The sequence below is a fragment of the Ascaphus truei genome, unplaced genomic scaffold, assembly GCF_040206685.1.
Source record: "Ascaphus truei isolate aAscTru1 unplaced genomic scaffold, aAscTru1.hap1 HAP1_SCAFFOLD_346, whole genome shotgun sequence".
In the NCBI taxonomy this organism is placed as follows: domain Eukaryota; kingdom Metazoa; phylum Chordata; class Amphibia; order Anura; family Ascaphidae; genus Ascaphus; species Ascaphus truei.
Genome location: NW_027456464.1, coordinates 177,029 through 199,355, shown reverse-complemented (window position 1 = coordinate 199,355; position 22,327 = coordinate 177,029). Strand labels below are relative to the sequence as shown.

The window sequence follows — 22,327 nt, the reverse complement described above, 5'->3', positions numbered from 1 at the left end:
GGATGTATCTGATGCAGTCTACAATGAAATCTACTTGTGCTGATTCTAAAACATTATTTTGCATCAAGTTGTCTTTAACAGATGTGCAGCCCTGTGTGTGATCGATCACTGTATAAAGCGAACACACATCACATGTCACTAGAATATAGCTGTCCTTCCACTCAATATCTTGCAGGATATTCAGAAACTGAATTGTATCTTTCAAGTAAGATTTCAGTTTACCTACAGGTTCCTTTAAGAAGTGATCTATATATCCCGATAGATTCGAGGTGAGGGCCTTGATTCCGCACACTATAGGGCGACCTGGTGGGTGGATGGGATCCTTATGGAGCTTGGGTAGATAATAAAAGATGGGGATTCTTGGTGATTCTATATATAGATATTCCCACTCATTTTTACTTAATATACCATCTTTAAGACCTCTATTCAGCAATCCCAACAGTTCCATCTGGAACTTCTCTGTTGGATTACCTTCCAATGGTATATATGTCACTGAATCTCCCAATAATCTTAATGGCTCCAAATTATAATCCTGTCTGTTAAGGATCACCACCCCCCCACCCTTATCAGCAGTTTTGATTACAATGTCATCCCTTCCCCTTAATTCCTGGACTGCATCGAGCTCTTTCTTTGTCATACTGTATTCCTGTTAAAACCTTGTTTTTTCTTTCCTTCCAGTTTTTCCATATCCTCCTGAACTAATTTACTGAACGTATCAATATGTCCTCCCCTCAAATAACTCGGGTAGAATAATGATTTCTTTTTACATGTAGTATGTATAAATCTCTCACAGGTTGTATTATTCTCATTTCTTACTTCTTGTATCACATTCTGTTTCATAAATTACTTTTTTAAAGTTAAATTTCTGGCAAATTTACTGATGTCAATGTATGTACAGTATTAAAAACATTGATTCTGCTACAAGGAGCAAATGCCATACCTTTACTGAGTACATTCTTTTGATCTGGTGTCAGGATTACATTACTCAAATTAAAAATTCCTTGCTCTTGGGTATTTATAGTGTTGGTTTTTTTGGTGGCTTTAGCCCCTCCTCTAGTCCCTCTTTTAGTGGGCTTTCTATTTTTCTTTTGCGGGGTGACGATGGTTTGTGAGTCGTCTGGGGTTGTGTTTTTTTTCTCCCCCCCCCTCCCCCTCCTGGTTTGTCCTTGTCCTGTCTCCTCTCTAAAAAAGACCTAGATTCTGCAGATGTTGATGGTTTTTCAGCTTCCTCAAACACCTCCTCTATATCCTCATCTCTACGGGTATGATTCTGTGGAGCTTGTTTTTTATTATAATTCCCCTTCCAACTTTGTTTTCTAGGTCTATATTCCCCGGAGCCCCGTCTATCTCTATCATGCCAGTGTTTACCTCTATTATCCCCCCAATGATGATAATCTTTTTTATAGTATGAATTGGATTTTGGGGCATGATATTGACTATTACTCACATTTTGATGACCTGACTGACTTTGTGGTGGTTTTTGATCTTTAGAATCAATATTGGTATCTTTTTTATTTTGTTTCCATGTTCTGTAACAATTATTTTGATAATCCTCTTTATCTCTCCTTGCTTTTCTTTGTTTACGTAATTTTGTATCTCTTTCATTCTTATCAACCCTTAATTTGACTTTCTTTTCTATTTCTTTATACTTTGAATCCTGATTTATTAAATCTAATTTATTTTCAATCAATCTTACTGCCCCAAAATCCAATTCATACTATAAAAAAGATTATCATCATTGGGGGGATAATAGAGGTAAACACTGGCATGATAGAGATAGACGGGGCTCCGGGGAATATAGACCTAGAAAACAAAGTTGGAAGGGAAATTATAATAAAAACAAGCTCCACAGAATCATACCCGTAGAGATGAGGATAAAGAGGAGGTGTTTGAGGAAGCTGAAAAACCATCAACATCAGCAGAATCTATGTCTTTTTTAGAGAGGAGACAGGACAAGGACAAACCGGGAGGGGGATGGGGGGGAGAAAAAAAACACAACCCCAGACGACTCACAAACCATCGTCACCCCACAAAAGAAAAATAGAAAGCCCACTAAAAGAGGGACTAGAGGAGGGGCTAAAGCCACCAAAAAAACCCCACTATAAATACCCAAGAGCAAGGAATTTTTAATTTGAGTAATGTAATCCTGACACCAGATCAAAAGAATGTACTCAGTAAAGGTATGGCATTTACTCCTAGTAGCAGAATCAATGTTTTTAATACATACATTGACATCAGTAAATTTGCCAGAAATGTAACTTTAAAAAAGTACTTTATGAAACAGAATGTGACACAAGAAGTAAGAAATGAGAATAATACAACCTGTGAGAGATTTATACATACAGTACTACATGTAAAAAGAAATCATTATTCTACCCGAGTTATTTGAGGGGAGGACATATTGATACGTTCAGTAAATTAGTTCAGGAGGATATGGAAAAACTGGAAGGAAAGAAAAAACAAGGTTTTAACAAGAATATGACAAAGAAAGAGCTCGATGCAGTCCAGGAATTAAGGGGAAGGGATGACATTGTAATCAAAACTGTTGATAAGGGTGGGGGGGTGGTGATCCTTAACAGGCGAGATTATAATTTGAAGTCATTAAGATTATTGGGAGAGTCAGTGACATATATACCATTGGAAGGTAATCCAACAGAGAAGTTCCAGATGGAACTGTTGGGATTGCTGAATAGAGGTCTTAAAGATGGTATATTAAGTAAAAATGAGTGGGAATATCTATATATAGAATCACCAAGAATCCCCATCTTTTATTATCTACCCAAGCTCCATAAAGATCCCATCCACCCACCAGGTCGCCCTATAGTGTCCGGAATCAAGGCCCTCACCTCGAATCTATCGGGATATATAGATCACTTCTTAAAGGAACCTGTAGGTAAACTGAAATCTTACTTGAAAGATACAATTCAGTTTCTGAATATCCTGCAAGATATTGAGTGGAAGGACAGCTATATTCTAGTGACATGTGATGTGTGTTCGCTTTATACAGAGATCGATCACACACAGGGCTGCACATCTGTTAAAGACAACTTGATGCAAAATAATGTTTTAGAATCAGCACAAGTAGATTTCATTGTAGACTGCATCAGATACATCCTAGGTCATAACTACTTTTGGTATGATGACAAGTTCTTTCTCCAGGTTAGGGGCATTGCCATGGGTACCAAGTTTGCGCCGAATTATGCAAATATCTTTATGGGTATGTGGGAGGACCAGTTTATCTGGTCCAATCACGAATTTGGCGCAAACTTGGTATCATGGCATCAATACAGAGATGATATCCTCCTGATTTGGGAGGGTAGTACAGATCTCTTGGAGGTATTTCTGGCTGGATTGAATAGTAATCCATATAATTTAAAGTTCACTACTAGGTACAGTAAGATCCAGATTGAATTCCTAGATTTACTCATTTATATTGATGAAGGACAAATTGAGACCAAAACTTATATCAAAAGTGTGGATACAAATAACTTTTTATTGGGAGACAGTAGACACTCAGAGAAGTGGCTAAACAATATCCCATTGGGCCAGATGCAAAGAATTAGACGCAATTGCACAAAGAAACATGTGTTTGAGGAACAGGCGAAAGACCTAATGGTTAAATTTGATGAAAGAAACTACAAAAAGGATATAGTTGAGGATGCATACAGAAAAGTTTCCTTGATGGATAGGGCAGAGTTAATACAATACAAAATTAAAGATACAAGAAGGGGAGAAGAAGGGAAAACATCGGTTCCATTTGTAACTAGATATAGTAATTCAGCTAGAGATATTAGGAAAATCATACACAAACATTGGGGTATCCTACATAAGGACCCAATGTTGCAGCAGATATTACCATCTAAACCTGAAATTATCTTTACCAGGGCAGCAAATCTTAAAGAAAGATTAGCCCCTAGCTATTTAAAAAGGGACAATCTGAAACCAGTTACGATAACCACAGGGTTTTTTAAGTGTCAAACGTGCAAAGGTTGCAAACTTCATCCAAACTCTCAAAAGAGCTTTAAGACGATAAAGTCGGAAGTCTCACAAGATACATATGACATAAAAGATATGATTGACTGTAACTCAAGCTATGTTGTCTATTTGTTGCAATGTCCTTGCAACAAACAATACATTGGGAGAACTACAAGAAAATGCTATGTAATAAGGCTATTCTGTTTAATAATAACTAGAAAGTCTATGAATTTTTATTCATAACTGTTTAAACATAAAAATTATGTTAATATTAATATATGCCTATAAATACACATCAACAATGTTTCTGTGTAAATCAAATTTAGAATTTACCATGCCTGTTTATAGAAAGATATTTATGTGTATTCCCCTTAAGAATGAATTTATGTCTTTGAATATAAAATCATAATATAATTGGGTGAATCGTATTTGTAATTAACTGGGCTTGTTTTAAATAATAGAAAAATATAATACAATCCCCCTAAGAGTTAGAATTTAAAAATGGTGAGGGAGTAATCTTGATTTATAACCACTCCAATGTATGGAGATCCATTTTCTATGGAGTATATAGTGTTGGTATTAATTACATTATTGCACTCCCATAAAATGTAAAAGTCCTAACCCTCTCTATTCAAGGAAAACATAATTAGTATATCCACACGAGAGTCTATCCAAATTGGGGGACTTTAGTGGTTAAAAATATAGGCTAATCATTGATTGCTTTTTAGAAGCTAGGAACCAAATTAGAGGTGTATCCCCAATTGAATGTGTTTATACAATATCGTTATAAATCTTTGTATATGTTTTTATCATTTGATTGGTGGTATTAGAAGTATTTGTTCTCAATAGTTCGTATTAACATAAATATGAATACCATTTTTAATAGAGTTTCTTTGATGCATAGTATTATTAAGAAGTGTAATTGATATGTAAATTCTGCAATTTTTCAATTTACTGGGCAGCCAGTCATGTAATGGAGGAGGGTATTTAAACCCAGGATTAGGGACAGATAGTGAGATCATCCCCTGACGAAGCCGAAAGGAGAAACGCATAGGGCGTGGTTTTTAGACAACTGAGAGTGAACACAGGACATTCGGGAGCAGCGGACAGCAGTCAACGGCTGCTGGCAGCGATTTGTACCGGTATACCTTTGTGGTACTTGTTTCTAACAAGGAGGATTGGGACGCAGATAAAACAGTGAGCCGGGGGATTTGGACGACAATCTCGCTAGACGGAGTGACGTCATTACGCCATCACGTGTTGCAGGACGGCCACGGAGGACGAGAGCAGCCGGAGGAGCTGTGAAGTCTGTAGACGGTCGGGATTTACACAAACAGAAGTGAGAGACTGCATACTCTGTACCCCTGAAGTAGCGTGAGTACAACTAGCACATTAGGTGCAGTTAGAGAGACGCACGGCCCCTCACCAAGGGTCCTCACCAACGGAGCTAATACCTTGACCTTAGAGGCTTTGGACACTATTTAGAGTGCAGTTATAAAGTGTTTCTACACCTCTGGCAGCCGGCCATAAAATACTAAGTGGTCACCAGTACACCTTATAGGAAAACAACAAAGACTGTTTATAGATCCATAGATACCCACCCTTGATGAGTGTGAGATGCTCTAAATTCTCAAAAGTTTTTATGAAAACTCACAAAGTGTGAGTATTTTACCTATTGTCATTTTATAACCAATTTTAAATAAACTGTGTTACACTATGTGTGTGTCCCACTTCTCTTCCTACATGTGATACTAAGCACGAGATTACGTTTCCTGCGGAGGAGATGTTGCTGGATGTCCCAGATTCTTCATAATTGTTCCAGATCCCAGAGTGGATACAAGGCCTGATTATATCTTACACACTGTAAGTGCATATCGTACCTTCTGGCGTGAAATTGTTAGAACGTATTACCCTATGTTTGTTTTTCTTGTCTCCACTTGCGCCTAGGTCATTCTTGTTGGGATATATATATATATATATATATATATATATATATATATATATATATATATATATATATACACACACAGTGGTTGACAAATCACCAAAAAATCTACTCGCCACACAAAAAAATCTACTCGCCACCTAGTATCAAACGTGTGCTGCTTGGACCAATATTTACTCGCCCGGGGGTTAAATCCACTCGCCCGGGGCGAGCAAATGTATAGGTTTGTTGAACACTGTATATATATATATTTATATTCATGTATTTATTTATTTATTTAGATTTATTTATTTATTGTGGGGCTGCTGTGTGTGAATTTTTTTTATTGTGGGTAGCGGGGGTGGGTGAAGGGGGTATTAGTCCCAACAGTGGTTGTTTAGGGCTTGCGGGGGGGTAGCGGGAGGGGTTAACCCCTTCCTGACCGTAGCGGTATTAACTGCTACGGTCGTGAAGGGGTTAAGTGCACCCGCAACCCCCCCGCAAGTCCTAAACTCACACCAAGGGCCAAATACCCCATTCACCCACCCCCGCTACCCACAATAAAGCGGGCACGGTGGGTTAACCCCTTCATTGCCTTAGCGGTTAGCCGCTAAGGTAATGAAGCAGCATTTCTGTATTTTAATAATATTGTGCAGGAGCAGCGGGTCCCTTGAGCTTTGATTTGTGGCTCAGGGAACCCCCTGCTCACTGTACAATATTATTAAAAATACATTCATGCTGCTTCGTAACCATAGCACATAGCCGCACAGGTAAGGAATGATTCTTTATTGATGTGTGTGATTTATTCATACTGTAGATGTGCAGAGGGTCTCTGGAGCAGAACCGCTTTGGTTTAAGGTCCGGGGACCCCCTGCTTCCAGAGATACAGGCCCCTTTAGGGGATGCCGGTATCCCTCTGCTTTGTTTACATGCCACGGTCACGTGATCTGGACCTTTAAATGCAGAGGGATACCGGCACCTCATAAAGGGGCCTGTATCTCGGGAAGCAGGGGGTCCCCGGACCTGAAACCAGTGCGGTTCAGCTCCGGAGACCCCCTGCACATCTACACTATTAATAAAAATTTATTTTAAATGTATTTATTTATATTCATGTATTTATTTATTTATTTAGATTTATTTATTTATTGTGGGGCTACTGTGTGTGAATTTTTTTATTGTGGGTAGCGGGGGTGGGTGAAGGGGGTAATAGCCCCAACGGTGGTTGTTTAGGGCTTGTGGGGGGGTAGCGGGAGGGGTTAACCCCTTCATGACCATAGCGGTATTAACTGCTACGGTCGTGAAGGGGTTAAGTGCACCCACAACCCCCCCGCAAGTCCTAAACTCACACCAAGGGCCAAATACCCCCTTCACCCACCCCCGCTACCCACAATTAAGCGGGCACGGTGGGTTAACCCCTTCATTGCCTTAGCGGCTATCAGCTATGGTAATGAAGCTGCATTTCTGTATTTTAATAATATTGTGCAGGAGCAGGGGGTCCCCTGAGCTTTGATTTGTGGCTCAGGGAACCACCTGCTCACTGTACAATATTGTTAAAAATACATTCATGCTGCTTCGTTACCATAGCACATAGCCGCAAAGGTAAGGAACGAGTGTTTATATATATGGGTGTTTTATTCATACTGTAGATGTGCAGAGGGTCTCCGGAGCGGAACCGCTTTGGTTTTAGGTCCGGGGACCCCCTGCTTCCCGAGATACAGGCCCCTTTATGGGGTGCCGGTATCCCTCTGCTTTCTTTACATTCCGCGGTCACGTGATCGGGACCTTTAAATGCAGAGGGATACCGGCACCCCATAAAGGGGCCTGTATCTCGGGAAGCAGAGGGTCCCTGACCTGAAACCAATGCGGTTCAGCTCCGGAGACCCCCTGCACATCTACACTATGAATAAAAATGTATTTTAAATAATTTTTAATGTGCCTGCAAACACATCTCGTCCCCGCCGGCCTATACTGTAGTATCATTGATGTGCATATACAGCACTGTATGTGTACCGTATGTTAGGGGTTATAGGGGTTGTTGTTATACAGTATATATATATATATATACTTCATTACAATTCATGAATTTATGCCATCTGGTGGACACGCAAAGCATTGCAGCCTATTAAATCCTGAACCATTATCAATTAACACATCAACCGCGCGTCAGCCGGGCATGACACGTGGCTGGGAACGCAAATGGAACGCAACATGCTCTGGGTGAACAGCGTCGCATTCCAGGAACAAGCCAGGGACAAACCGGTGATTTGTTAGAATAAAGTCTGCCGCAGCAGTATATATACAGATAGATAGATAGAATGATAGATAACTAGATAGATAGATAGATAGACAACAGTCCCATAAGAAAGTCTTATCTGTTTCTTGTAGGTGTAGGGGATGGCCTCTCTGCTCTCCTGGGTCCGCACCCTTGTGTGCTATAGCAATATAAGGATCCAAGTTTAGTAGTCTTGTCCCCTTTGTCTTTCTGTCAGCCTGCAGTCTTATGCAGCTCAAGACCTCTAATGTTCCCCAGGTCAGCCCAGTTGTGGACTAGGTACACAAGAGAAAAAGAAACCTAATATACCAGCACTCTATCAAACTGAATGTATAGTGACATAATTAAAATAATTTTATTAATAAACAATGAATACAAAAATGGGCTTTAAATTCAGAGAATGTGTTAAACAGCACGTGACTGTAATAATTGGTAACTTAACCAAGGGTAGTTAAGTGATGTATACATATGGAGATCCTTTATGGATATTCAGGATCTGTGGCTATATATATAGCCTCATTGATTTTGGAAATAGGTCCGTAGAGTAACCACCATAAACTAAATGTCCATCCACATATAAAAGTAAATCTCAAAGCTAGTATGTGCTCTGAATTTGTGGTGACATATAAGTAGTGAGAGGTAATAACTATGCCAGACACAGCAATTGCTGTGTGTATCCACCTATAACTGCTGTATGCTTACATACCCACATTCAGAGCAGCTCTGTGGATGGACATATAGTTTATGGTGGTTACTCTACGGACCTATTTCAAAAAATCAAGGAGGCTATATATATAGCCACAGATCCTGAATATCCATAAAGGATCTCCATATGTATACATCACTTAACTACCCTTGGTTAAGTTACCAATGATTACAGTCACGTGCTGTTTAACATATTCTCTGATTTTAAAGCCCATTTTTGTATTCATTGTTTATTAATAAAATTATTTTAATTATGTCACTATACATTCAGTTTGATAGAGTGCTGGTATATTAGGTTTCTTTTTCTCTTGTGTACCTTATCCCTTACCTAGTAAGCACCTCAAACACGGTTCACATTGTAGCAGTGCGGGAGATCTCTCTGTGTGTAGCCAGTTGTGGACTAGGAAATGTATTTCATGTCCTTCCTGTTCAGCCCCAATTGTGAGCACATGAAATCCTCTTCCTGTGTCTCACATGACACTATTTCAGAGAGGAAAAAATGCTGAGAAGAGCTCTACTACCATGTCAAAAATTAAATGAGCTAACCTATCCAACCTGAAAATATATGAATAAATATCATTGGTGGTGCACCCAAGAGCAAAAGGGAATATGTACCAAAACAAAAGAAATTACAACACCCAAAAGACAGATGCTGTAGAAACTCAAAATAGGGGCACTCAAAAATAGGTTTAGCACATGGCTGATACAAATATTTATTGTGAGGTCAAATTGATTAAGAAGTGGAAAAACAATAAAACCAATTAAAAAAACATGTATAGTGTCTACATCGGATCAGTGCAAAATGAAAGAAATGTATACCGCAGGGAGAAAAATAGCAAAATGTATGTCAACAGCAACAGTAGGGCTCATAGACTCCACCAATGTTCTTTTCGTATATGGCTTTGTGGTGATTGCTTAACCTTGTCAGGGTGCTGGATACATGCAGGCTGAGTGTAGATATGCAGACGGAACAATGATGGGAGGCAGGAGCCCCACTACTTGCTCTGAAACACACATCACAACATTGAGACCCTTCAATTCAGCTGTAAATCCCACAACTGGATTTCCTCCTAATTTCTGTCTTAGCCTTGAAGCGGACGGAAACCTGGAGCAGAGGAGAGCTCTGTGGTAAAGCCTGGCATCATATACTGAGACCGGAGCGCCCGCGCCTGAACCGCTAAGTCCCACAGAGACACCAATACACCAGCACACTTGATCTGAATTGATCTACAAACACATTTTTAACAGAAATATATGAGTGAGATTCCAATAATTTTTAGTGGTATTATATTAAATGTCTTACATTATTGTACTGTAGCCATGTGTAAAATTGGTGTACATATCTCCTTCATACTGGCAGTAATCCTGGTAAGCAGGCAGGGTTGCCAGTAACAATCATGGAGGTTTGCCCTCAAAACCTGGTGAAGTGTCATATGTAACAAAGGAAGTGACAACATGCTTTGTGTCCACTGTTAGTGACACAGAGGTGGGTCTGTTTCTGAGCCTATATAAGACACAGAACTGCCTAAAGTTAGTGGTTATGTTAATGTTCCTGAGTGAAGTGTCTGCAGCAGTGCAAGTCTGCCTGTCAGATACATCAGTGCAAGCTGACTACACACTGTGACCAGGGAACTGGTGCAGCTGGTGGATCTTCCTTAGGGGAGAGGTGGAGAGCAACTCTATTAGAAGAGGAGGAACTTTCCCAATCGAGTGCAGCAAAGAAATGAGCGGCTAGTGTGTACCGCGACTAGGGGCAGTCTGCTTATAAAGATGTCATTAAAGATGCCCTGGTTCAAAAGATCCCTTCTGTGTGAGTGTGGAGTCATTCAGCAGGAGGGTGCACCAAGAAGGAGTTCCCTATCAGATACGTCCCCCTGCTGCCGCAGAGATCCTGATGGGGTGGAGGCGCTGTACCAGATTTGAGTAGGACTCAGAGACACTACCTCAGACGCCTGTCATGGTGATATTCCCCTTAACACCCAGCGGGAGACTCAGGAGTCCTGAAAGCCAGCAGGTGCACCACACACTACACAGACATGTAATGGGGGCCAGTAGACCACAGGGGCCAATGTGAGATTGGGTGGGGGTCTGACCGTTACAGTACCATGAGAGCTTTACTTTTCTCTTCCCTCATTCCATGTTATTCCTATTTGGACATCAATCCGTCTCCTTTTTGGAGCTTACAGTATATGCTTTTTATTAGATCATCAAATCATTTAATATCAGCTTTATATTAGATTCCAGTAAACACTGTATGTGTAATCACATCCATATAAGGCTTAAACTATCCACATTGTTTTCACTGCAGTACCACTGTGTGGCACTTTCACAATTGAGCACTGATACATTTAATTATTTCATTTCAATTGTAGTTGTGAGTATTTTCATTGGGATTTTTTAGGATTAGAGTTTATTTCATTGGCTATAGGCACACACGTTGTGGTGTTATTGATCTTAGTAGATTTATAGAGGATTTACACCGTTTATTATTTTTGTTTTTCCTTATCACTATTCACAACCTCAATTTGAGGACCAGCGCCAAGGAGGACTTTTCTTCAACAACACCACTACTTTATTGTCTGCTCTTTAACCATTGCACTTCATCCATCCACTCCTCCCCCGACCCCGCACATATGCTAAGCAGGAGCTCACCGCGTGTCCTTTGCACTTGGCAGAACAGCCTGATGATTTGTAAGCACTGTCGATGTCCATGCATTGCCTGTTGTTGCAGATCTGAAAAGGGAGTGATGGAAATATGTCTTAGAATACAGACAGGGAGATATCCCTTTTAGGCTACGGAAGCAGCACATTGCTATGCAAGATATACAGTACAGGCAGTCCTCGGTTATCCGACGCAATGCGTTACTCAAAATGGCGTCGGATAGCGAAACGTTGTAAAGCGAAACCCGTTTTCCCATAGGAACACTGTTTAAATGAAATGTTCCGTTCCTGAAGGCATTTTTAATGCTAAAATACACAAAATATTTTACTCAAACAATAAGATTATGCTGCACACACATACATTATGATGTAAAGATTCTATTTATTGAATCCAGAACTGTATAATAAAACTGTTAGACATGTTTAAAGGCATAAATATACCACAAAACCTTCACACAGACTGATCAGGATGATTTCCCTGACTGCAGCTTTCTGATTGACATAATGTTGCAACTTTGCAAAGCGTCGTAAGAGCGTCGGATAAGCCATTTTGGCGTCGTAAAACCGGCCATAGGGATGCATTGGACAGCGTCGGATAAGCCATTCGTCGTAAAGTGAAGCGTCGTAAAACGAGGACTGCCTGTATGGCATTGCTCTGCTATATAGTGGGCATGCTGCTCTACAAAATAGAGGGATGCATTACTCAACAAGATGGAGAAGCACATTTCTCTGCAAGATACAGAAGCACATTTCTCTGCAAGATACAGAAGTGCGTTGTTTTGCAAGATACAGAAGCGCATTGCTTTGCATGTCACAGAGGCACATTGCTTTTGGAAGATAGATACGAAAGCAGATTGCTCTGGAATGTACAGGTGCACTTTCAATTACAGTGAATTTGCCCTGCATATTTCAGGTAAACATGGGGATACAACAACCGTAATAGAGGCTTATGTGGCTATGAAGCGGTTAAGATTACTTTTGGTAGGAGTTGATCACATATGGAGAGGTAGAGTTCTGGTAGTTTCAGCCCTGTCCTTGAAGTGGGAGAATCTAGCGGAAGTCTCTCTCAGATCATTAGGCATTAAAAATAAGTACCGTGGTATATGTATCACAACAAACGTGGTGCAAATCCGGGGCAATCAAATGCACCACATGTATTGTGGAAACAATAAATTGTGTTTGTACCATTTTGTGTACAGCTATGTGTGCACTACCAGGTCCCTGGCCACGTTACATTACCAGACCTCATTATACTACTGGAGCACATAACACTGATTCCTTAGTGATTATTAGGGCACCATAAGAGATTACAATCTGCTCTCCTTGAACTCACTTTGTCGTCTCCACACCTGGTCCCGTTTTCCACCATTACACTGGGAGAAATGATTGCTTTACAATTCTCAGATGTAACGTAGGTTAAAGCACGAAAGGGTTTCTCATTGCCACCCTTGCAAAACAGCAACCCACACTTCACGTTCCTGTGTATAGATAGAGTATTAATATACAGCACCCCGCACAACGTGTCCCAGTTACACAGAGTAATAGTATACAGCACCCTGCACTGCACAGTTCAGTTTATTATTATGGAGCCCTGTGTGTGTCCCCATGTATACACAAAGCATTATTATACGGCACACGCACTGCATGTCCCTGTGTATACAAAGTATTAATATACATCCCCCACACTGCACATCCGCGTGGTTAAACAGTATTAATATACAGCACCAGCACTGCATTTCTATATGTATACACAGTTTTAATATACAGCTCCTGCACTGCAGGTTCCTCTGAATACACAGTATTAATACACAGCACTGTATATTCTGTTCAACAGGTGGAACCCACAATGTGGATCCTGCACAGACTATAGATCCCAAAACTTTACCACCTTACTCTCTACTAAAGACAGTGTTGCAGTATTAGTAGTCGTTGGAATGAAGGGGCATGAAAGGGCGCTTTTTATTATTGGCTTCCTCTTCCTTACAAATGAATAATCACTTCAGTGGCCAGCAGCACATTGCTCTGCAGGTCACAAAATTACTAAGCGGTGCTATTTTAGAAGTAATTCACCCTCACTGCATGCCACCTTGTATTCACAGAGTATTAATACACAAAACCAGCACTGCATATACTATATACTGTATATAGTACATGCATTGAACCTCACTGTCTATACACAGTGTCAAAATACAGCACCCATGCTGCACATCCATGTGTATACGCACAGTATCAATACACAGCATGAGCACTGCACGTCCCTGTATATACACAGCAATTATATACAATTCACTGCATGTCCCTTTGTGTACACAGTCATTAATATACGGCACCTGCACTGCACGTCCCTTAATATACATAGATTATTAATATACGGTGTGATGGTAGGGGTAAATGTGGCTGAGTTTAATAAAGGTCAAGCCCTGCATAACCCCATCCTGTCAATTATACTGTTGTATTATGTGTATGTACTGTATATCCATGTGTAGCCAGGTCCCCCTCTGCCTTGCAACCCCCCCCCCCTCGTTACCTCCGCTGCTGGAGCCAGGCGGCAGACCCGCCGGAGTTTCTGGAGGGTGGGGGCCGAGCAGGGAGCACTCCGGTACTCCCAAGGTCCCGCGGCGTCCCGACAGTGCAGGGCGCCATGGGCGTCCGCAGGAGGGGGCAAGGGGGGGCGCTTGCCCCCCCCCTGGATCCACGGCCGCCAACAGCGGGGGACAGAGGGCACTGGCGTGACAGGATTTAGCGCGCTCACGATGTTCAAGGAAGCACGCGCGTCTCTGCAAAAAAAAAACCTCCCTTGTCTCCTGATTGGCTGGCGCGTGTTGGCACGCTGCCAGGATTTTTTTTTTTTTTTGCCCTCGCAAGCTCTATCTGAGCTTGCATAGCGAGGCCCGCCCTTTCCTGCATGGAGCAAGTCAGGTGACTACTGCTCCATGCCACTTTCGCTTCCCCCTTGTCCTCCTGCTCTGATTCCCCCCCCTGCTCCGATCCCCCCGTTCCAAAATCATCCCCCTGCTCTGGTCCCCCCCGTTCTGATTCCCCCCTGCTCCGGTCCCCCCTTCCCGTTCCGATTCCCCCCCTCCCATTCCGATTCCCCCCTGCTCAGGTCCCCCCCCCGTTCCGATGCCCCCCCGTTACGTTTCCCCCGTTTCGTTTCCCCCCGTTACGTTTCCCCCCCCCCTGCTCCGATTCCCCCTTGTTGCGAGTGTCTGAGTGTGTGTGTCTGAGTGTGTGTGTGTGTGTGTGTGTGTGTGTGAGTGAGATCAGGGGGGGAGGGAATGAATGTGAGGGCGGATTCAGGGAGTGGGTTTGAGTCAGAGGGGGATAATTGATGGAGGGGGGAGAGTGAGGAGACAGGGGGTGTAATAGAGGAAGTGAGGAAGAGAGGGGTGAGGGGGGAAAGTGAATGAAGAAGAGAGGGGGTAAGAAAGAGATGGGGCTACACCTTGGGACTATCTGCATTAGAGTGGCACCAGACAAGGTGTGTGTGTGTGTGTGTGTGTGTGTGTGTGTGTGTGTGTGTGTGTGTGTGTGTGTGTGTGTGTGTGTGTGTGTGTGTGTGTGTGTGTGTGTGTGTGTGTGTGTGTGTGTGATTCTGAAGGGGAGGGGGGGGGGAGTCTGAGAGAGTCTGAGGGGGGGAATGTCTGAGAGAGTCTGAGGGGGAGAGAGGCTGAAGGGGAGAGAGGCTGAGAGAGTCTGAGGGGGAGAGAGTGTCTGAGGGGGGGAAGTCTGAGAGGGAGAGTCTGGGAGAGTCTGGTAGGGAGTGTCTGAGAGGGAGAGAGTGTCTGAGAGGGAGGGAGAGAGTGTCTGAGGGGGGAGAGTGTCTGAGGGAGGGAGAGTCTGAGAGAGTCTGAGAGGGAGGGTGTGTGTGTGGTTGTGTCTGTCTGTCTGTGAATGAATACAGACACCAACCCTCAGTCAGTCAGTCACCCACCCAAGTGTCAGTCAGTCACCCAAGTGTCAGTCACACAAGAGTCAGTCAGTCACCCACCCAAAGTGTCAGTCACCCACCCCGTCACCCACACCCCCCCCACACCCACTCTCTCTGTCTAGTTAAAATGATGCCCCCCCCTGAAAACATTTCTGCGGACGCCCATGCAGGGCGCCTCCATGTTGTGCTTCGCACATGCGCAGTACAGGAAGAGATGCGGCGGCCAGCCAGAGGCATTGTGCATGCGCAGTGAAGCGCGCGCCGCACTAGCCTACAAGGGAGGCTCTTGGAATTGACTACAAGTCCCATGAGCCTTAGCAGCGACCCACATGATGCCAGGGAGCCAATAGGGCTGTAGTATCTCCCTGCTTGCAGGGTTTTGATACATTTCATGCGCACGGGACACAGGCAGTCAGGACCAGGAAGAGCTAGGGGAAGGAGGTGAGTGCAGGGGTCTGTGACCCACAGCATTAGGCCAGCAGCCCCTTAGGCCCAAGTTAGGTCCTGAGCCCCTTACAGCTTGTGGTGCTACAAGGACAGGCTCTAGGTTAGGGACCTTGCCCCATTAGTACCAGTGTTAGTTAGGGACACAGCGGACGCTGCGCTCCCCGAGAAGAGGCTTGTGCTCAGGCCTATGCCCCAAAGAGACAAGGACTATCTCCAGGGTGGGATCGCCCCTGGCGGACCCTCGTGCAAGGAAGGGCAAGATATCGCAGGCGGATCACCAAACGGCGGATCATTTTTGAAGTTGCTTGCAGGCCCGAGTGCAGGAGCACTCGGCAGGTACCTACATAAGTGCACCAACAAATCACCTTATATATTCACACATAGTGGCAGCGCTGACACGGGACAAAGGGGTTAGACTGTGGACACGGTGTAGGGGTACACGGTGGTGGGTGCAAGGTACACTCCTAGTGGAGTGAATGAAATTTGGGACTACGGTACCTGGTGTGGAGTTACCCCATAGGGGGAGTAGTATTACTGAGTATACAGTGGTTGTTGCTGATACAGATGTAAAGTATTATGATTATTCTGCATATATAGTAAACTGGTTATATACATCTCAATGTATGTACTTATTGTGTATGTGGATCCTGTGTAGGCAACCTTCTACATTCCTAGAACCCTACACAGGTGGAGGCGCTGCAAACCAGATCGATCCAGAGGACTCACCCCAGGTTCCCAGCAAGCGGAGGCTCAGGCCTCTTGTGAACCTACAGGTATACGCACCACACCTGGTAACACATAGGTTCCCCCTCACATACACTATACCTGTGATTGGGGTAGGGGGAATACCCGTTACATTTGGAGGCGCTGCTGAGATCAGACCTGGGGTGCCCTATTCAATTTGGTGTCATAAAAGATCAGCAACATGTTAATTCCCTCAAGTCAAGAGGTCCATGCTTGGGCCATCACGGCCCAGGAACCACCTAGTAACGTAATGGCAGTAGGGAACGTTCCAGCGTTAATGGCAGACAGTGACATCCGGGACTCTCTGAGGAAGCTCCTAGGCCCAGATACAGTATGGTGCCGGGGCAGAGTGTACGACTCTACTGTTATTGAAGCAGCATACTATTCACTGTGGGGCGGGACATATGCCAAGAAACAGCCCCGGGCACCCTATTAGCCCCTGAGGCCCTGCCAGAAGGCTACCCCCTTTTATACTCAGACTTACCAAAAATACGGGCAATGTTTTCATCAAGGGACACTACCCAGGTTCCAGGTGAACCATCCACCAGTACTTGGCCACCTCCGGCACCGGTGTCAAGTACACCAAACCGGGTAGACTCTCCCCCACCCAAAGTCGCCTTTACTCCAAGCGCTCTCACTGGAGCTACTAGTTGGGCTGACAGTCCACCTCCTTCACCAGCCCCACCTCCCCATGGGATGAACTCCCGACCTATCAGAGACAGCCGGGTAACTAATGAAAGCTCAGTAATGGGGTTGACGCTACCACAATTCGTAGAGGCCATTACCATGGCATCCCAGTCACAAAACTACTGGAAACTCAAAGCCTTCTCTGGAGTACTCCCGACAAACAGAGGGAGGAAGGGATAGACTCTTGGAGGGAGAATGCGTTAAAAGTAGTACAGGAATGGTCGTGCACTGACGCAGTGAAAAGGCAGCGTATCATGGAGTGTCTTAGGCCCCCAGCTTCTATAATTGTAACCATTCACAGGGAACTACACCCAGAGTTGACGCCGTTAGAGATGATGGAATTTCTGCTGGACGCATACGGGTTAGTGGACGATGAAGGAGCAATCTGGACGAGGTACTATCATCTATATCAGAAAGAGGGGGAAGACTTGTCGGCATTCATACACCGTCTGCAACTGGTCTTAGGAATCCTACTCAATCGTAAGTTGATTCCCGCCTCTGGGATGGATGAGGCGCTTCGTAAACAGTACCTGCGGGGATAAAGCCCCACTCACCCCATAGCCAATGTGATCCGCAGCAGACTAATGGAAGGGAGTCCCACTACGTTCACCAGATTGCTGCGCCAGGTGAAAATTCATGAAGCACATGCCATGTTACACTCTCCCACAAAACCCAAGGGCCCATCCGTATCAAAAGGAAAGGGGCCTATGGAGAAGAAGGAAGAAGTTGCCGCCCTGTCAAAGGGGTACAAGCTAAAAACCTCAGACAAACCATCTTCCACGTACAAGGTTCGGCCTGAACGCAGCGAAGTTGTTTGCTATAACTGCGGTAAGAAGGGCCACTTCTCCAATGACTGTCCAGAAAGGGAGGACCCCCCAGAGGAAAAACCTCCCAATAGAGGAAATTCAGCCCGGTCAATGGTCTGTCATGTACAAAAGGCAGAGTCTGACCCAGAAACCCCTACTGGATCCGATGAGGCCCCTCCTGATCCCGGCCCCAGTGATGATGCCTCACCATGGGATGCGTACAGCCAGGTAGGCCCGTTGGCCATCGTGCGGGTTGTGCTAGAAGGGATCTATGCCTCTGTTCTACTGGACACCGGATCCCAAGTGACCATAATATACCAAAAATTCTATGACCAGCACCTCAAACACTGCCCCTTGCGGTCGGCAGAACATATGAAGGTGAGGGGGTTAAGTAACGAAGATTACCCCATCGACGGTATTGTAAGGGTTCAACTGGAAATACTCCAACTGAACACCGGCAAGAAACACCCATGCATGTGGAAGCGATGGTATGCCTTGAACCCCAAGAACAGTGTAAGTATCCGATCATCTTGGGAACAAATACTTATATAGTACGAGCTGTAATCAGAGCATACCTGAAAGAGACCAACGAGTTACCGATGGCCAACCTGCTCCTCGATCCCGTCCTACGAGAGGAGTGCAACCGGGTATATGCCTTAGAGCAGGGGTGGGGAACCTTTTTTCTGCCAAGGGCCATTTGGATATTTATAACATCATTCGCGGGCTATACAAAATTTTCAACTTAAAAATTAGCCTGCTACAGTATATTTGGTAAAACATTTAATTAACTCACCCCTAATGTGATGGCTGGAACTGCTTCTCTTTGGTGAGGCGTGTGATGTTAGCTGGTATTGATGATGTTGCTACTCGCAACTGGTTTTCTTGGTTTGGGTGGGTGACTGACTGACTGACACTTGTGTGACTGGCTGACTGTCTGACACTTGTGTGACTGACTGACACTTGTGTGACTGACTGACTGACTGACTAACACTTGTGTGACTGACTGACACTTGTGTGACTGACTGACACTTGTGTGACTGACTGACTGATACTTGTGTGACTGACGGACACTTGTGTGACTGACTGACTGACACTTGTGTGACTGACTGACTGACTGACACTTGGGTGACTGACTGACTGACACTTGTGTGACTGACTGACTGACACATGTGTGACTGACTGACAGTTGTGTGACTGACTGACTGAATGACTGACACTTGTGTGACTGACTGACACTTATGTGACTGACTGACTGACTGACACTTGGGTGGATGACTGACTGGCACTTGGGTGGGTGACTGACAGACACTTGGGTGACTGACTGACTGACTGACACTTGGGTGACTGACTGACTGACACTTGGGTGACTGACTGACTGACTGAAACTTGGGCGACTGACTGACTGACTGACTGACACTTGGGTGACTGACACTTGTGTGATTGACTGACTGACACTTGTGTGACTGACTGACTGACTGACACTTGTATGACTGACACTTGTGTGACTAACACTTGTGTGACTGACTGACTGACACTTGTGTGACTGACTGACTGACACTTGGGTGGATGACTGACTGACTGACACTTGGGTGGGTGACTGACTGACTGACACTTAGGTGACTGACTGACTGACACTTGGGTGACTGACTGACTGACACTTGGGTGACTGACACTTGGGTGGTGGGAGACTATAACTGACTGTGGGTTGGTGTCTGTATTCTCTCACACACACACAAATCGGAGCAGGGGATGGGAATCACACACTCTCAGACCCTCTCTCACTCACTTTCAGACACTCTCTAAACAAGAATGACAATCAGCTGCAAGAAGTGGCAATTTGAGATGCATGAGGGACGGTCTGACAGCTTAGATCACACTGAGTCATTTTATGGGGCACAGATCATTTTGTCTGCAAAAGTTAATCATACAACATGTATTGAAGTCAAGGAGACCAATGATGCTGGGATTAGGCATCACTCAGTGACTGAGTGACAGGCCTGGTGGTATCCCAGGGCCATCCTGCCCTTCCCCTGTCAGGGCCCTGCATAGCACCCTCTCATCTTACACTGCGGCACTGCGGAGCAGGTGCCCTCCTCCCCAGCTGCTGCCCGGTGTGGGGAGGAGGAGGAGAGGTGGTAGTGAGGTGTCTCTCCCTCCACAGACTCGTTCTTCTATCCCCCAGCCTCTTATAACCCCTCCCCCCCATCCCCCAAGCCCCACTCCTCTTATACCCTCTCCCCCCCGGAGCGCTGCTTACCCGCGCTGCCCTGGTGATACTCAGGTCCTTTATCACCTCAGGCGGCTGCTGCCACACACAGACAGTGACACACAAACACAGTGACACAGTGACCGTGACACAGACAGTGACACACACACACAGAGACACACACAGACAGTGACAGTGAGACACACACAGTGACAGTGACACACACAGTGACAGTGACACACACACACACACACACACACACACACACACACACACACACACACACACACACACACACACACACACACACACACACACACACACACACACACACACAGACACACACACACACACACACACACACACATACACACACAGACAGTGAGACACACAGAGACAGTGAGACACACAGTGAGACGCACAGAGAGTAAGACACAGAGACAGTGAGACGCACACACATAGAGACAGTGACACACACACACACACACAGAGACAGTGACACACACACACACAGTGACAGTGACACAAACACAGTGACACACACAAACACAGTGACACACACAAACACAGTGACACACACACACACACACACACAGTAACAGTGCCAGACACACACAGTGACAGTGCCAGACACACACAGTGACAATGCCAGACACACACACACAGTGACATTGACACACACACACACACACACACACACAGTGACAGAGACAGACACACACACAGTGACACACACACACAATAAGCCCACCTCTGCAAACACACACAAAAATAAGGCCTCTCCTCCCTTGGGGTGGGTAAGGTGCCCGGGAGGGATATAAGGGGGCATGTGGGTTACCTGGGGCCCGTGGATGGGCTGCTGGAGCAGCATAGGTAGCCATTGCAGATGAGACTGGCAGGCCCGCGGAGCCTAAAGGAAGGGACAGAGGGGCGGAGCCTAAGGAGCCCGGCATTAGTGGAGGAGAGAAGGGAGGGGGGCAGTGCTGAGGGCTTGCACCCTACACTTGCTCCATGTAAGAAGAGGTGGGCCAAAAAAAAAAATCTTGGCAGAGTGACAGCACGGGCAGCCAATCAGGAGAGGGGAAGTTTTTTTTTTTTTTAAAACCATTCTTGCAGGCTTGCTTCCCGGGGCGGGACTAAATGATTTTGCGGCCTTATATGGCCTGCGGGCCGGACGTTCCCCACCACTGCCTTAAAGCGTCACGGGGACCTCTACAACCGTCAAGCCGGACTGACAACAATTTTACAGGGGGAGTGCAACGTATGGCCGTCTGGTGCTGTTATCCCGATTGAGAGAAGACAGATCATCTTTTCTCTCTGGAGAGTACCCCTGAGGAAGAGGTTCAGAGAGGGTATAGGGTAATACCCGAAGTGAGAGAGTGGATGACTAAAATCCCTCTACGAACCTACATATATGTGCAGAACATCTCCCCATTCCCGATGGAACTTGATGCAGGACGAAGTTTGGGTTGCATATATCCGGTTAGCCCTGTGGAAACAATGTCCCAGGTGAACGCTGCTGCAGTGGGTGAGCAGTTAGTCGACCTGGACTTCATCTTCGGCGAGTCGACGTTGCCAACTGAGTGGAAAGATTGGCTGACAACCAAGTTGAATGAACGATGGACTGTGTTCTCCATGAGTGAGATGGATGTGGGTTGCAGCCGCAGTGCCCAACATGCCATTAGACTGAGTGACGCCACTCCGTTCCATGAACGCTCTCGTCACATCGCCCCTAGGGATGTGGATGATGTAAGGAACGTCTTGAAAGAAATGGAGACCGCTGGGATTTTGACGGAGTCTCAGAGTCCTTACGCCTCCCCCATAGTGGTGGTAAGGAAGAAGAACGGATCCGTAAGACTGTGTGTCGACTATCGAACCCTGAACAATCGTACAATACCAGACCAGTACAACCTTCCTCACATTGAAGAGATACTGAATGCTCTAAACGGAAGCCAATGATTCAGTGTTC

General features: G+C 45.0%; 1 protein-coding gene across 2 annotated transcripts in view; it reads right to left on the bottom strand.

The window, feature by feature from the left end:
- Positions 1 to 22,327, bottom strand: part of LOC142483626 (zinc metalloproteinase-disintegrin-like protein H3) — a 232,001-nt gene that overhangs the window by 37,766 nt on the left and 171,908 nt on the right. Inside the window, exons 14-15 of one of the 2 annotated variants that reach the window (XM_075583642.1) lie at positions 12,871 to 13,015; positions 11,529 to 11,609 (exon numbers count right to left, since the gene is read on the bottom strand). In XM_075583642.1, the coding sequence (XP_075439757.1) occupies positions 11,529 to 11,609; positions 12,871 to 13,015 (226 nt within the window). The remainder of the gene's footprint in view (positions 1 to 11,528; positions 11,610 to 12,870; positions 13,016 to 22,327) is intronic. The other variant, XM_075583643.1, reaches the window with a different exon arrangement.